The sequence below is a fragment of the Aspergillus pseudodeflectus genome, assembly GCF_044049435.1.
Source record: "Aspergillus pseudodeflectus strain CBS 756.74 chromosome Unknown BJX68scaffold_21, whole genome shotgun sequence".
NCBI lineage: Eukaryota > Fungi > Ascomycota > Eurotiomycetes > Eurotiales > Aspergillaceae > Aspergillus > Aspergillus pseudodeflectus.
Genome location: NW_027263797.1, coordinates 523,231 through 538,818, shown reverse-complemented (window position 1 = coordinate 538,818; position 15,588 = coordinate 523,231). Strand labels below are relative to the sequence as shown.

Sequence of the window (15,588 nt, the reverse complement as noted above, 5' to 3'; positions counted from 1 at the left end):
TATAATCCATTGTATCAAGGTCTCTTCCTGAGTTTTAGATAGCCTGAGGTTGTGGTTCCGAAGTTCTCCTTGAAATAAGTGTCCACTTAGTCGATCTGAAAGTGTTGTATAGGGCACATTAAAAGTTTCTGCTGCTCGACGAATACTTGGAATTTCGCAGTTCTTTAGGGCTTTAATTGCAAGTTGGATTCTGCCCTCTTGTTCCACCAAGTTTTGACGTGATTGACGCGATTTTGGTGGCATGGTGGTTGCTTGAATAATTACGCGTTGAACGCGCGAGGAATTTTTGGTGGGTGATCGGATGACCCGGGATGATCGGACGACCCGGGAATTACGTTAACTTAACTATAACTATACTACAAATTCAATGCATTTTCCCGCTTAGTAGTTCCTCATCAAATGACTTCTACATCATGTCTCACCTCAGATACTACGCCTACGAGAATACCGGCGTTCGAAACCGGGAGAACTTCTGGTACAACCAAGCCGTCCGCGTTGGAGACCGGATTGAATGCGCCGGCCAAGGTAACTAAGTGCCCCATACATATATCCCGAACATTTAATGAAGAGAAACTAACACAATCCAGGCGGATGGGACCCCATCACCAGCGAGTTCGCGCGAGAAATCAACGCCCAGATTGACCTGGCCTTTGCCAACGTTGAACGATGCCTAAAGGATGCTGGCGGCAAGGGCTGGTCGCAGGTCTACCGTGTGAACTCGTACCATGTCCCAATAAACAACGAGGCTCTGGATGCCATGGTACGAAACTTCAAGAAGTACATGCCCGACCACCAGCCTATTTGGACTTGTGTGGGGGTTACGAGACTGGGTGAGGATGATATGCGTGTGGAGATTGAGGTTGTTGCGCATGATCCTGAGGGTGCAAAGGCGGCCGCGGAAGAGAAGTAATTAAGACGGTCTAAAGCTGCTGGGTCTGACCATAAGAATAGTACACGACTTGAATAAAATGAAACCGTACACAGCAAGTGCGACCAGGGTCGCAGCTTCCTCTTACCTCCATAGCTATTCGTTACCTAGGCTACCAGGTAACTGGATTGCTCCTTCCCGTTCTTTCGAAAATAAGGATGAATAGGTGAGGAAGGTGCGATGATAAGTCTATGAGATAGGAAGGTGCGACTGATTCCCTGGCAGCGGGTACCGGTACCGTGGTCCACCATACCTGTCTTGTGAGAAGCATCAGCGCCGCATGAGGTAGATGCAATGGACCTTAGTTCAGACGTTTATATAAAGTACAGCCTCTATGAATTTGATAATATCTACTAGTATGTAGTAAATACCGTTGATATGGGCCTCGTATGCTTGGTTTGTACTCCAAGGTATCTAGAAACGATAATCGTGCTTTGGTAGAATGCTTAATATGTAATAATAGCTTCTCTAACTTGAATTATACTCTCATTTTAAACCGAAACAAGAATAATAATCAGGCAAAGCGCAACAACTTGCCTTACCAGCCCTAATTGACGGTTATATTGAAAGTAACAACTGAGGCCAAACCTGATTGGCCAGCGATTGCAGCCTCAGGCCAGGAACCTCAAAGTTCCGAATTCTTACGTTTCTCCGGCCCACGCACCCTCCGCTCGCTCAATTGACCTCATCGCTCGTCCATGTCTCGCTCCCTTTGCTGAGCACGCTCGTTTTCCCATTTCTACGCTCCCCTCCCACCTCCTCCCGTCCACCCACAATGTTTCGCCCCGCCTCTAGGGCGCTCCTCCGCGCGCCCGGGTCCATTGTCCGGAACCCAGCAACCACAAGTCGACGATTGATAAGCAGCACACCTTCCGGGACAAAGTCAAGAAGCTGGAAGAGCACCTTTGTGCGATTGGGTTTGGCCGCCGGTGCCGTCTATTACTACAACACGAGCAGTGTCTTCGCCGAGAGCCCGTCGCGTGCGTACATCAAAACTCCTTCCTTAGGGAGCTCAACACCCTCCGTCCCCATCCATCCAGGAACACGATAACTGACATGGTGCAATTGCGCGCAAACAGTCTCCTTCCGCTCGCAACCAAAGCCCACACCGAAAGATGATGATGCTACCCTTCCCACCCTCGAGTCTGTGAAGCCCAAGTCGCGCGAAGCCAAACCCGCCGCACCCTCTACCCCGGCCGCTCCCGCAACACCCGAGACCGTCACCGACGCCGAAAACGCACAGTCAGAAGCAACCCTGAAGTCTGCAGAGGAGCTCGAGGCCGAGGCTGGCCAGGAGGCCGCATTCAACCCGGAGACCGGTGAGATCAACTGGGACTGCCCATGTCTCGGTGGGATGGCCTACGGGCCGTGCGGCGAGGAATTCCGGAATGCGTTCAGCTGTTTCGTCTACTCCGAGGAGGAGCCCAAGGGGATTGATTGCATCGATAAGTTCAAGTGCGTTTGGTCCATTCCGCCTTCCATTCTCGCGCGCGTTTGCCTTTTTGAGGGACCATAATTGACCGCGATTACAGGGCTATGCAAGATTGCTTCCGCCAATATCCCGAAGTTTACGGCGCGGAGCTTGAAGATGACGAGCCCGAAGCGCCCAACGCCGGCTCTGAGCAACCCCTAGCCTCCCAGGTCGATGCGTCGACGACCCCGGAGGAGAAGCACGAGCATGCCAAGGAGGCCCGCGACCAGGTGAAGGCTGGAGGCGAGGTCGCCGAGACCGACGAGGTCGTTCCGAAGGCCTGGCACGAGTCAGAAGTCGAGAAGGCACCCGAGCAGCAGACGGAGAAATAAACACCTCTCTTCGTATGCGGGTTGAATGCCCAGCGCGGACTTCCACGATACAGACAGAGAAGCAGATTTAGAGTGTACTATATCATCCAACCCAACCCAATCCAATTTCACCATACCTCCCGTTCCTCTATCTTTGTCACGCCTTCTCAAGCCCCGCAAATCCCTGTATATTGACCTGTTGAGCATAAGACTACGGACACCAAGATCATTTCCTTTGTTGTTATTTCCGTTCGCTGCCAGATAGAGTATTGTACATGGTATGATAATTAGAGGACTATGATAGGCTGTAAACACCAGACCACTTGCTGTTCTTGTTCTTCTACACAAAAAGTAACCACATCATATATGGGGCGCAGCTGTGCCACTGTGGCTCTGACTGAGCCCCGACAGAGTACCTGCGTCGTGCGGCATCGCATCGCGCCTATTGACTTTACACCAACACTTTACGTACCAGGTGCCAATCTACTAATAAAGGCCCTGGTACCACATGATCGTTTACGATATGCCCGCTGACCACACACTATGGTAACACAACTCCTGAAATATCCCAACTGCCATCAAGCAGAGAGCGGGGATTGAAGTTAGATGATCACTTGACCAAATCAGCACCAGATTGCTCGTCTTCTTCTTTCACACTTTGAAAACATGGGCAGATACTCAAGAAGGCCAGTCTGGCTTTCTCTTAGCTTTTCTTCTCCAATTTCCAATTACAGCTAATCCATGAATTTGAGTTATTAGTATAAGCACAGCCCTTCTGACTCCGCCGTGGCCATTCATCATCCGAGACCAAGAAGGCACAGCATGGGGAAACAGTGATATATCCTGGCATGGCTACAGCAGGGCAAAACCAATCGCGTTCCATGATGGATGAGGATAACTCTGTTCAAATCATTTGCTCATCTGTTGATGGTTGCACTGATCAACAACGTTTTCCGGCTCTCCTCCCCATGTTTGCCTGCTGCCCCAACTTGTGGCCCGTCCACAGCTGATCCGCAAAATCTGGTTATCTCATCATCAATATCAGGCTTTCCATGTCTGTAAGATGTCCTGGGCGGACACTCTCCCCCGCTTATGGCTTGATCTCTTGGGCTGTGTAGCAGACTTAGGAAAACGAGAAAATCGCCGCCAACGGAGTACAGCCTAAGTACTTTCACAAAGACTTGAACAGGGTCCAGGTTTGGAGAACTTTGCAACCAAGTACCTCTCTGTCCATGATCCCAATGGCTTTACTTGCGACTGATGCCTCGTCCTCAAGTTGTGTGTCATAGCGCGAGTAGCCCAGCCCGGTTGTCAATGCCACTGCCATCTCACGAACCTTCCCTTCCCAGCCCGTCCTTTTAAGGGAAACCTCAATGAACACAAGAAGCACATCAAGCCGTTCTCTGCAAACTTAAGGATTCATTGGCCGTTGGATACTGAGTTTGGTACAACGATCAACGAGTCAGCGACTCAGCGAGGGCGGGGGTTCGTGCGACGGATTCGAGAAAGACAGACAGTGGGTGACACAGCCCATCACGATGCATATCCCATACACCGTACACGCCAGAGTCGGCCGGTCACATGCAGCGTTGTGTCAGCTTTAGTGGTGTCACTGGGGTGGGACGTCCATAAAGCCATCAATCCTACTACCTTCTCTGAAGCCTACTCATGGTAGAGATCAAGTGAGTAAAGAGAATAATACATCTCCTCACTTACATCTCTTGCCGGACATTCCTAACATTACCAGTCATGAAGAGCCAAGAAGCGGTATTACTCTACCCAGAGTCTGAGTAAGAAGCGTCGCTTGCAGGGAAGCGGCCTTGTCATTATTAGCTTCATCAAGCTAGGGCTTGCTGCCAGTGCTGACCATTCCGCACCTCAAACAGAGTCACTCGCCTTTCTATCATTCAATACCGGCTCACCTTCCTGATGTGGTTGATCTTAATTCTGAATCCGGCCCGTTCCGACGGTCTGTGGCTTAATTTATTATGGCGTTCCCCGACATGGAGTGGCGAATCAACCCCAGATTTGTCGTCACATCTGACCATTGGCTGCGCAGACTTTTCGACGGCGCTGATGCCGAGTAAGTACAGACCTGAGCAGAGCCTCTGTCTAACCCGTGTCATCATGTAGCCGCATGCTTTTCACAACCTCAGGATCCCTCTGGATGCACTATACTACAAGGAGGTCTTGTTCTCAGGTGCTCTAGGTACACTAGGCTAGCGGGTTGGTGGCACATGGTAGAAAACTGCGCTTGATAACCATCCAGCTGAATCATTATGAGATTAGGTGCATGGCTTGCCTATTTAGATACGTGTGTCATGGTAAGCGGAGCTTTTCGGGTGCCTATTAGATCCATACATTGACCTATAGGCATATCACGCCAATGCATCTCAGCGATCTGCTCCACCAAAAACCTGATGAGTGGCAATGATATGCCGTAAGCCAGCGCCTAACTCTTCATTACTCACCTGTTGGTGCGTATGTCTCTCGCTTCACACTTTAAACTGCGTCGCTGTAGGGTATACAAACCCTCAAATAGGTAGTTGTTCCATTCGCACTCATTGCGAGCCAACCTGTCCGACGCCAGGTAGTATGAATATTCCCGTTGGATCTTGCCTGCCTGGTATCGTAAAGGGCCCTGGGGTCGTCAGCTAGTCGATGTCCTCGGCGTGCCCGATGTAGTCTGTATTACAATCTGTCATGGGAAACTCTCTTCTCAACCTCAGACTGCGATCTTCAACATGTATGCTTTTATTGTAGGGGCCGTTGTTCCGTATGTGGTGCTCTTGCACCAGGGCTCGGGAGTAAGCCCAAATAAATTGCACCAGGAAGGAGACTTTTGCCTCGAGGAAGTGGTCTATAAAAAGGTCAGAATCTCTCCACCCGAGAACCCAAGAACCTCCCCAACCCAGCACAAGAAAGAACCCCAAACATTACCAGAACACTTCTCGTTCTTTCAATATATCTCCTGGGTCCCTACTTTGTTCTGTTCCAGATATACCCCGGCACCACCTTTCTACAATGAACGTCACAGCTCTTCTCTACACCATTTTGGCCGCTGCTACGGTCGGCGCTGCAGCTTCCGTCCCCGTCCTCGATGCAAGAGATACCTGTGGCCCTGGTTACGCCGGCGACCAGAGACGCACAAACAGTCCCTGCCAGGCTTCCAATGGAGACAGGCACTTCTGTGGCTGCGATAGGACAGGTGTGGTATGTTGATATCCTCTTACCGATATTCCAGTTAATTTGAGCCCGTCTCGTCCTGTCCCGTTCCTACTAATATGTCATCTCTGCGGCAAGGTCGAGTGCCGGGGTGGTAGATGGACGGAGATCCAGGATTGCCGCCGTGCCTCATGCCGCGGCGGCAACGACGGCGGTGCCAGGTGCTAGATCATTGCGCGCTAGGAATAGCAATTACAGTATATCTACGGACAGATGGTCAGACTGCAGGTTCTCATCAACTCCTACCCTCCTCCTCCTTGCCGGCGAGATGGTCGACGGACTGACATGCTCCAGGGTCGGCAGGTCAAGTGATTAAGTGATTGATTGAGTGAGTGATGAGTGACTGAGTGGTACCTAGGTAGCAAGAGCCCAAGATTCAACATCATAAGGGCAACGGATTGGTTGGACGGGGCTGTCTCTAAAAAATGCATTTCAATCCCGGATATTGCGCACATCGCTCGTTGAACGGTACCTAGCTAGGTAGTTAAAATGTCCCCGGGGACCAAATATTCGATTGTCCTGAGCAGTGTCAGTTTCTTCAAAGTACATAAATCTGGTGTAATTGTTGAGACTTGGATTCCGCGGCTCCCTTGCAGCGAACCCTTTCCAAACAAGGTCCACGGATGCTTTGCCGGAATCAAATGCAACCCTCCACAGAGCAGGTGCAGTGGCGGGCAAGCCCTGGTACAAGGAGGTAAGCCCTTGACAGCTAATTTGCAAATGATCAAAGAGAACCAGTATGCAAGGCCGGTAGCTGAGAAATCGAAGAGGCACGCTTAGGGAGCCACTCAAGCTGCAAGGCTCTTTGTTTTCTTGAAGCGTGAGTAATGTGACTTCATGGATTTCACTAGGCATTAGTTACGCACTCCGGGGGCCTTGCTGTCAACCTTGGAAGGCGCCGCTGTGTATGAAATCAGGCGACCCCATGCATCGGTCTATACTAATAGGATCCTGAGCAGGCCGGGGAGAAACTGAGATTTCCCTGTTGGCTTCAAGCAAACACACGTCGTGTTACCATCCCATCTGCGGCCACGTCACTCCATGGGAGGCTGAGAACGACTTGAAGGTACCGATGGTGAAGTTAGTCAGTCAGTCAGCTTACAGGGCGCATGCCCCAGAAATTGATGCATAGCCTGTGGTATCTTACTGGATATTCTTGCCAGTGTTGCTTACTCTTTCTATGTGAATTTGTGGAAATTAGAATGAAGGAAAGATGTTAGGAGGGAGACGCCCCCATTTCGCTGCTTTGAATCCGAGATTATGGCGTTTGTTCCCCCGCCTTTGTCCTGAGGACCTCTGCCACTGGTAGAGAAGTCTTTCTACTCTGGTTACTGCATCATGACTCTTCTTTTGTGTGATTCGGACTCTTGCAAGCCCACCCAACAAGTGAGAGCCTCAAGATGCCCATTCCATTCGTACCACCCTTCCGCAAGACCAGTGAAGGTTGTCTTGATCCAAATTTTCATTTGGGCGGCGCTCATGGTCGGGTTGACATTTCGGTCGATATCCATTGATTCTATCGGCATTGCAGAAGATTACCCCAGCAGCATGCAAGCCCCGATCCTAGCCCCGTCCCCTACGCCTTCGCAACAATCCTGACCGGCGAAGGCGACACCGAGTCCGAAGTCGAAAGCCACTTTTTCACAGCCGCCCTCCTACTCACCTACCAACTCCTCCACAACCCCGACACTCGAAGCGCCGACGATATCCCGCTGCTCGTGCTAGTCACGGAGAATATTCCCCAGGAGCAGCGTACAACTCTCACCAAAGACGGCACCCTTGTCATCCCGGTCGAGAACATAACACGGGAATGGGTCTATCCCAAATGGGAGCGGTGGAGCGGGTCCTCGCGAAGCTGAATGTCTGAAAGGTGACCAAGTACACCAAGATCGCCTTCCTTGATGCTGACCCAATGCTGTTCGAGAGGATTGATGGGATTTTTACGGTGGCCGCTACTCCGTTCAGCAGACAAAGTCAGACATGCTGGATAAGATGGAGAAGAAGGAGAAAAGGAAGAAGGAGGAGATACTCTGGTGCTCCCACCAACTTACATGGTTGCCCATATCCACGATCTCTGGGTCGAACAGAACTTACCTCCCACGCGGGACTCTGGGAAGGACGTTTACGTTAGGGATAACTGCATGAATGCTGGGTTCTTCGTTCTTGCTCCTCCGGAGACGGTGTTTGATTACTACCTAGCCCTTCTCGATCAGCCCGGCTCCTTTGACCCAAATTACCCCGAACAGAATCTCCTAACCTGTGCCCACCGCGATGGTCGGATGCCGTAGAGGGATGTCGGACCGCACTAGAATCACAAAGGTGTGGGTCGAGCAGAGTACGAGGGCGGGTTAAGTCGGTGCATCAGAAGTAATGGGTGTCGAAGGGCGATGAGGTCTTGGGTGGACATGTAGCGAAGGTTTTGGGGGATATGAAGGCTTTTGTTGAGTTAGCAGAGCAGGAATTATAGATTGTTGGCGTTGGATTTTCTCGTACTAGACAGTGCGTTTTTCTTCTCCCTCGCCGGCACCTTGTGTAATTCCGAGAAGAACATCTCTTAGGAGACGTTGCTTCAAGAAATGCGCTTTTCGAGCTTTCCGTGCCCTGCACGGTGAACAGTCCAGTCACGATGGGACGCCGTTTTCGCTCGTTTGAGAACTATCGCGAGTAGCGCTATCACAAGGACAGACACAACGATCCAGCAGTAAGCATGTGGAGTAAGCCCCACTGGGCAGTCGACAAGGACTCTAGGGCACGGTCGTGTGCCAGGTGCATGCAGGCGTGAGGGTGTACTGGAGTAGCCAACATTCTGAGCTTGAGTTGGTAGCTGAAGCGCTGAGGTCTCGCGACCTTTCTCCAGGTCGAGGGTGTCTCTTTGAGATGCATCGTACAGCGGCGCTTCTCCCAGTTCAAAGTCAGGTTTTCGCTCACGTAGCCAGCGCTCGTAATCTGTTTCAGGGCGTTGGTCGTTGAGGGGTGGCATTCTGATAGTGTGAGATGTCTAGGGTATGAATCTGGGGATTCGTGCTTTGGTTTCGGCACTCGAGTGGGTGACAGTGTACATGGGCAGAGTATAAAGCGTCTGGAGTGTCATAAGCATAGGCTCAACAGGATGGTTGTTCTTGGATGGGGGGTGTTGAGGTGGTGTCCCTTTGTCTCTAGACATCGCCACGTGATTGTTACACAAGCTGTCACTGCCACTCTGCATGTTTGACTAAGGTTTTCCTACGGATGTCGACCCTGCTCCTAAGGGCTAGTCTGTGCAATGATTGACAATGACATGGCGCGTCATGTTTGTGGGTTATGTAGGGCTGCAACTCGCCCGGCTCAAGGTTGAAGATATTGTGGCTTTTCAAAAGTCTCTTAATAATCACTTGACAGTCTAAAACCTTGAACGGTACTTAAGGAGATTTGAGTATTTATTCTAGAGTAATTCTATTGCCCTACCTACACATGTACTTCTAGGACGTATTGGAGAGATACACAGATTTCTGTGTAGAAACTGTGAGGCTGTTCTTCCTTGTCCGGGATGCACATAGATAATAGGATAAATTGTAGCTGAAGAGACATACTGGCAGATAAGGCCGTAGATGTATTTTGTGGGCTGACTTGCAGCTTGTATTCCTGGTACTATCTTTTCTATGGGATTGCTTTCCGGTTACGGAAACATGAGGGAACTCCAAGTGAAGCCGTTTGTGCATCTACAGTGGTCCTTGAATCTGGCTAAAGAGTGCAATACTTTACTAATCCATCCACACACTAAGCTTGAGTGAGGTTATGAATAAATCTAGTGACATTCTTGTTTCGCATGAAAAGATAAGTACGGGGTAGTCTACATGCGATCCGATACGATGTGTCAGTCGACCATTCGAAGCGCCAGCTTTGGATGGCAAACTGCTGCATCCCATATATCGACTACCTAGCGTACATGAAGCTCGTAGATAATCCCGATGCCAAGGCACAGCGGAGTGTCCAGGCTGCGGGTTGCACACAGCACTCTACATGCCGGAAGGCACAAATGCGGGGATAAGTTTAAGCTGCCACTAGTCGAGGTCGAATCTAATGCTTTTCTAATTGAAGAGCATAAATTCTTTGGCGGTTGCGACTAGTGGAGCAGGGATAGCTCCCAAACGGTTTTCTGCTCTTGCTATGTGCATGCAAGTCGGCTGCTCCCGTCTGATTCACGTTCATGGCAGAATCCAATGGCTTGGTTCTGGTCCAGCGCGTGTACAAATCCAGCGTCGTGGACATGGATGATGATCGATAGTAAATCACATCTTAGTGTTACCAATTCACGTCACTGAGTTGGAGCTTGCGGGAACGGAACGCGGAACGGTTGGCGCCTGACTTGTCCATCCTACTGTCGCGGTGTGGAGAGCGTTTCTCAACATCTAGACAGGTCAGAATAAGCCCGTGTATAAGAAGAACTAGCCACTTACCTTCAGTTGGCTCAACCTCATTAGACATTTCGTAGTTCAAGACAAGGTTCTTGATCCGTTGCTGCTCCTCCCTATCAGCCTGTTGCTGGCTCCTCATGGCAACGGCAAATGTAGAATCGGATGGCAAATCAATCGTGCGGGTCTGCTGCTTATTTCCCCTCTTCGTCATCAAGGAGAAGGCCATCGTGTTGCCCGAAGACTGGGGTTGGGCCTGGGCCTGGGGCTGGACCTGGGCCTGGGGGGCTTGAGGAACTGGCGGGGCTTCAACAGTGGTCTCGCGAGCAGAGCGTTTCATTGGGAGAGGCAGGTCAAAAACATGCTTGCGCTCGAACTTTCTCGATTCAACACTTTCCGCCATCATCTTTTCGAATTCGCGGTCAAACTCGGCCTCCGCTTCGGGATCGCGCTCTTCTTCTTGACGGGTGACGAAAATCTGTTCCTCTTCCGACTCGCTGTCATCGTTTCGCTCGGTACGGGGGCCGGACACCTATTTCATCAGCATAAGTCTTATACTAGGTTCCTTTACTTACCTCCTCGTCACTTGACTCGCCCTCCTCCTCGGCCTCTGGGATTGCGTCTTCCTCCAAATCTTCTTCGGACGCGCTACTCTCGGATTCATCCTCGGGCTCAGCAGGCTTTTCTGAATCTTGTGGCTTGAAATTTTGGGCTACCGCCTCACCGAAAATACGGCTGGCTTCTTCGAGGTCGGTTACCAGGTTCCACTGAGGTCGGGTCAGAGAATAGGTGTCCTGCACAAGGAAGTCGATATCCATCGGCAAGGGATCCTTGGTGCAAATGTAGTACTGGAAGAATTTCAGGAAGAAGTCGAGCTTTTTCTTGGCAGAGCCTCGGTCGAAACAGTGACCGCATGTGTCCAGAAGCGTGCATGCTAGACGAATCCGGAAGAAGTCATCCGGAAGATCTAGGATGTTGATTTTCCCCGGCATCGGGGTACCACCCTCTGAATAACAGTCAGCCATGAACGAAGAATATTTATGATTAGACGTACCGTGACCGAAGGTGACAATTCGGTACAAGGTATCGAAGATCACAGGAGAGTCAATCATCTTATAGTTGTACAGCTCACCGAGATATTTGACCTCCGCAATGCGTTTCTGGTTGAACTTGAAATCGTTTTGCTCCAGGCCGAGTGTAATATGTTCGAGGATATTATCCACGACTCCAATCACAAACTTCTGGTGATACCGATAAAGAGCGCTGACCAGGATTGCAAGCAAATGGATGTTGCCGTACTTGACCTTTGCGGGTTTGCTAAAAACTCGCTCCAGGATGTTCACCACCTCTAATTCTTCCCAGTGAAGCTTCCGAATAGACTTTAGGACCTTGGTGTAGTTTCGCTTATTCATGTCCAAGTATATAAGCTTCCGAATGTAGGATTCCATGGGAGTGCGCTCCTTCTGCTGGATGGCCGGACGATGCGGGGGATCCACGTAGTAGACCGCGTTTTCGATTATCATTCGTTCCTGCTGGCCGAGATGCTGAACGGTTTTCTTTCTACTAAGAGTCTCCAGGAACGATGCCATGCGCGGCGAGGTATCCGGGTTGCGGAACAAGTAGCGTCCGCAATTCTCCAGGAGGTGGCCAATAATCTCAATGTTCATGCGTGAAAACTCGTCAAGAGAGACCTTGAAACAGTGGAATATGATATGCTCGGGAACCACTCCAAATTTGGTCAATTCGGCGAGGTAACGAATGTTGCTCATTCGTACTTGGCCCAGGAACTCCTTTGACTTGCGACGTTGAAGGCTGCGGAACTCTTCGTCGAGATACGCTGTCAATCCTTGAGGAATGTCGGGCATGTACTGTCCGAGAGTCGCAACAAGACGCGAGTACAAAGGCAGAAGGTCGATGCGGCCTTTTGGGACTTCGGAGACAGCCTTGACCAGCCTGTTTCGCGAGGCTTTCGAGTTGAGAAAGCAAAAATCAAGCGCCAGCTGGTCAACCTGGTCTTTGGTCTGCAGATCAGGAAGCTTTGCCAGAAGTGCATCGACCTGGGCTCCGACAGTTTTGCTTGCAATGGCCATAGATTGATCGTCAGCTTCAGCGACTTTCTCCTCGTTCTGAACTGGAGATTCAGTTTTCTCCGCACTTGGCTCAGCAATCGATTCGCCGTCAGCCTTCTTCTTCGCAGGTTCGCCATTTTCGTTCTTTTTCTTCTTGGCATCCTCCAGCAGCACAGCTGGAACTTTGCCCTTAAGATCGACAAGGTTCTCGTAAAAACGCCTCTCTTCTTCGTCTTCCCAAATACCAGGTCCTTCTCCCTGTCCGCGAAGGTACTCTGAGGTCTTCACAAGGCCAATACCACCGCTGGCAGTAGGATCGGAAGCCTCCTGTTCAGCCAATGCAGGCATCTCGACACCCAAAATCTCGCACAGGACCTGAGTGTTTGCAACCAACTTCTCCAACGACTTGGTCTGCCTCTCAAAATTTGCCTGCCGATCCTCGAAGATTTCACCACTTTTTACGTAGGCTTCAGCATTGCGTCGGCTCTGCGCGGTAAGGGCTTTCTGGTCGCGAACAACATGGGCCTTAACATCCTCCAGATACCGGTTCAGGATACTCTTGAACCGGAGCTGTGTCTTCTCCCCCGTAAGGGATGCATCATCCTCGAGGGCCACCTCTTCTCCTGTAGCACCGTTCAACGCCTCGGCAGGCGTACTCGTCGTGGTCGCACCATCAGCTTCGACAGTCTTCCTACCCTCTTCCGTGGTCTTAACCCCCAGAACATCCCAGCTGAAGCTTTTTGCAAACAGTACTGCGAGCGGCAAATTCAAGTGGTCACGATCATGCCCAAGAAGCTCCTTCAGAACTTCCAAGGGAAATGGATCTGGTTCTCTATCGCCCGTGATCGCGGGTCTGCTTCTTGATACCCCCTCGGCCACTTTATTGCTCAGTCCAGCGGCCCCATCTTTGCCCTTTGCACCCACATCCTCCGGCCGCTCAACGTCATCGAGTGTTCGAAGCACTCCGACCAACCATAACTCCGTCACAACCTTCAGTAGAACTCGGTGGCGCGACAGTCGCTCTTTTTCCTCCCGCTCGCGGAGCTCCTGGCTGAGAGCCTTCAGCTGGCTTTTATCCGGTGAGCTAAGACCTCGTCCGAGCAGCCATCCAATCTGTCGGGTAAACTCTGCTGGGCCGAATCGCTGGTGAAGTGCACTCGTAATCTCGACGCCGGCAGTGATTTCTCCAGGAGACTTGAGTTTGCACAAGCCCTCGTAGCACGCCGAGATGATCTCCGAAAGGTATTTGTGGAGGGATAGGGTGCGGATATCGGTCAGAAGGGTCTGCTGGGCAGCAGCGTTGATTCCGGTGCGGAGTCGCTTGATAAAGGCCGTATTCTTCTTCAACGATGAATCGAGAGACTTTCCGACAGGGAATACATCTGTAGCGCGTCAAATGTTAGAGAATGCTTGGTGAGGGGAAAGCGGGACATTACCACTCTCGCCGGCCCAGGCTCTCTCATTAAGAAGGCGTAGGTCCCCTATACACCGAACATGATTAGAAATGCATCCCAATATTACACAGTTCCATCGAGTGTATGTGTGTGAGCGTACCCTTTCTCTGCCGATCCATCTCTTACCGCCCAGTGCGTTACCCCCGCGATGAATTCAACTGTCGTGGAGAGATCTTAAGAAGTCGGAACGGAAAGCGTGGGAGTGACTTGAACGCCACATTGGTGAGATAAATAGAAATTGAATGCGCCACGCCTGAGTCTCGCAGGGAACGGGTGCGGTCGGTTCAAGGGATGTTGCACGATGCTGAAAAGAGGCCCTGCGGCGAAACTGCAAGACGAAGGCGGCGGAGACGGAGTGCTTGACTTTCGGTGCGACCCCGTCATCCCTCTGCGCTTAACTCTCTTTGTCGCTCAACCTCACTTGTCGCTCTTCTACACTTTCTTGCTCTTCGCTTTTAGGGCTATTTCTGTCATACGTCCAAGCAGAAACTTCAAGGTTATTAATGCTGCTTTTCAGCACGTGCCAGCGCAGCAAGCAGACCGGTTGGCTGTCGTCAGATCCGCCGTGATTCGAATAAGTGCAGGAAGTCCGTGTCAACGCCAGCAGTATTCAAGATGTCCGAATAGTGAAGCGCTGCAAGCTGTTCAACGACCCTCCAGCGGCCCAGTCTGGAGCCTCTCAGCCCACTACTGCGAAATCCCTACCAATATTCCCGTCCATGACTTTGACTGCAATACCAATCGTACAAAATGCCCCCTAGTCCCTTCGTTCGTCTCGATGCCCGGAATGCGATTTCAAAACTGCCATCCGCCCTTGGATTTTCAATAAGTGCCTTTTGGAACCCGTGCAAAAGCACAGTGCAGAACCAATCTTCTCCGCCAGCCGTATTCGGATACCAGCCATTGCAAGGAAGATACAGCTCAATGCTCGAGCTTGTGCGGACAAGCCGTCGCTTTTCGCCACTAAATCTGCAGCGGCCGCGATTACAGCATACAACCTTCAATAATTGGAAAATTCAAAGCGGGCGCCGAAATCTCGCACCCATCAATTCCCAATATAACCATGTCGTTTTCTGGATCGCTGAGTTCCTCCATTGGCCTGCAACTGCACCGGCATACAAGCAGCCGCCATCATAGCATGCCTTTTCGAGCAGTTCTTACAGATACCGGTAGACATATGGTCTATTTTGACCCACCCTCGATCAACCGGCTTCGGAAGCGTGTCATGGCCACAGTATCGTCTTGCCCCGCGTTAATCTGATCCAACACTACATACACTCGCTGGATATGGTTCTCTTCATTCTCTGTGAGGCACACATCAACGCTAAATCAATGCCCTCATTGTCAACCTGCTTGAAACATTTGATTCAAGGTATACCAAGCGCCTGGGCACCAATTCGCCGCTGGTTGAGCCTGCGTCATTCATGGCGGATTGCCAGCAGCGAGCAGCAGCTCTCAAGTTGCATCAGTAACGGCATCATGGATCCCATGTCACAATCTCACACCTACTGATGGCGATTAAGCTCATGGATTCAAGGTCCTGTCCAAAGGTATGTCACCAAGTGATAGATCACTAACAAAACCACCGGTATCAACTGCAAGAAAGAAACCCGCAAGTCTGAGAACTCTGCACCTTATTCACCCTATTTAGCCATTCCCAAACGCAAGATACACAATACCCTTAGATCCTCCCTGTGATAGGATGATTTTGCGCGTGCCACCTTATAGACCATCCTCTT

The 15,588-nt window shown here is 50.9% G+C and overlaps 5 protein-coding genes across 5 annotated transcripts; 4 read left to right on the top strand and 1 right to left on the bottom strand.

Moving 5' to 3' along the window:
* The first annotated feature begins 398 nt into the window (after nucleotides 1-398).
* Nucleotides 399-1,284, top strand: BJX68DRAFT_237414 (RidA family protein). The gene is made up of 2 exons (XM_071040196.1): nucleotides 399-525; nucleotides 588-1,284. The coding sequence occupies exons 1-2, from the start codon at nucleotides 414-416 to the stop codon at nucleotides 908-910; spliced, it is 435 nt and encodes a 144-aa protein (XP_070899215.1). The 5' UTR covers nucleotides 399-413; the 3' UTR covers nucleotides 911-1,284.
* A 419-nt stretch (nucleotides 1,285-1,703) lies between these two features.
* On the top strand, nucleotides 1,704-2,731 carry BJX68DRAFT_266919 (coiled-coil-helix-coiled-coil-helix domain-containing protein; the record flags this gene model as incomplete). Its single annotated transcript, XM_071045644.1, has 3 exons — nucleotides 1,704-1,908; nucleotides 2,008-2,383; nucleotides 2,461-2,731. 3 exons carry the CDS (start codon nucleotides 1,704-1,706, stop codon nucleotides 2,729-2,731), a joined length of 852 nt encoding a protein of 283 aa, XP_070899214.1.
* A 2,253-nt stretch (nucleotides 2,732-4,984) lies between these two features.
* On the top strand, nucleotides 4,985-5,412 carry BJX68DRAFT_94181 (uncharacterized protein). Its single transcript, XM_071050050.1, has one exon. The coding sequence runs from the start codon at nucleotides 5,141-5,143 to the stop codon at nucleotides 5,366-5,368; it is 228 nt and encodes a 75-aa protein (XP_070899213.1). The 5' UTR covers nucleotides 4,985-5,140; the 3' UTR covers nucleotides 5,369-5,412.
* Nucleotides 5,413-5,734: 322 nt separating this feature from the next.
* Nucleotides 5,735-8,223, top strand: BJX68DRAFT_266918 (uncharacterized protein; the record flags this gene model as incomplete). The annotated part of the gene is made up of 4 exons (XM_071045643.1): nucleotides 5,735-5,923; nucleotides 7,480-7,749; nucleotides 7,806-7,880; nucleotides 7,948-8,223. 4 exons carry the CDS (start codon nucleotides 5,735-5,737, stop codon nucleotides 8,221-8,223), a joined length of 810 nt encoding a protein of 269 aa, XP_070899212.1.
* A 1,397-nt stretch (nucleotides 8,224-9,620) lies between these two features.
* BJX68DRAFT_237408 (regulator of nonsense transcripts 2) lies at nucleotides 9,621-14,172 on the bottom strand. Its single transcript, XM_071040195.1, has 6 exons — nucleotides 13,950-14,172; nucleotides 13,832-13,876; nucleotides 11,381-13,777; nucleotides 10,902-11,332; nucleotides 10,372-10,858; nucleotides 9,621-10,323 (listed from the first exon to the last, which is right to left on the bottom strand). The coding sequence occupies exons 1-6, from the start codon at nucleotides 13,966-13,968 to the stop codon at nucleotides 10,217-10,219; spliced, it is 3,486 nt and encodes a 1,161-aa protein (XP_070899211.1). The 5' UTR covers nucleotides 13,969-14,172; the 3' UTR covers nucleotides 9,621-10,216.
* Nucleotides 14,173-15,588: the final 1,416 nt, after the last annotated feature.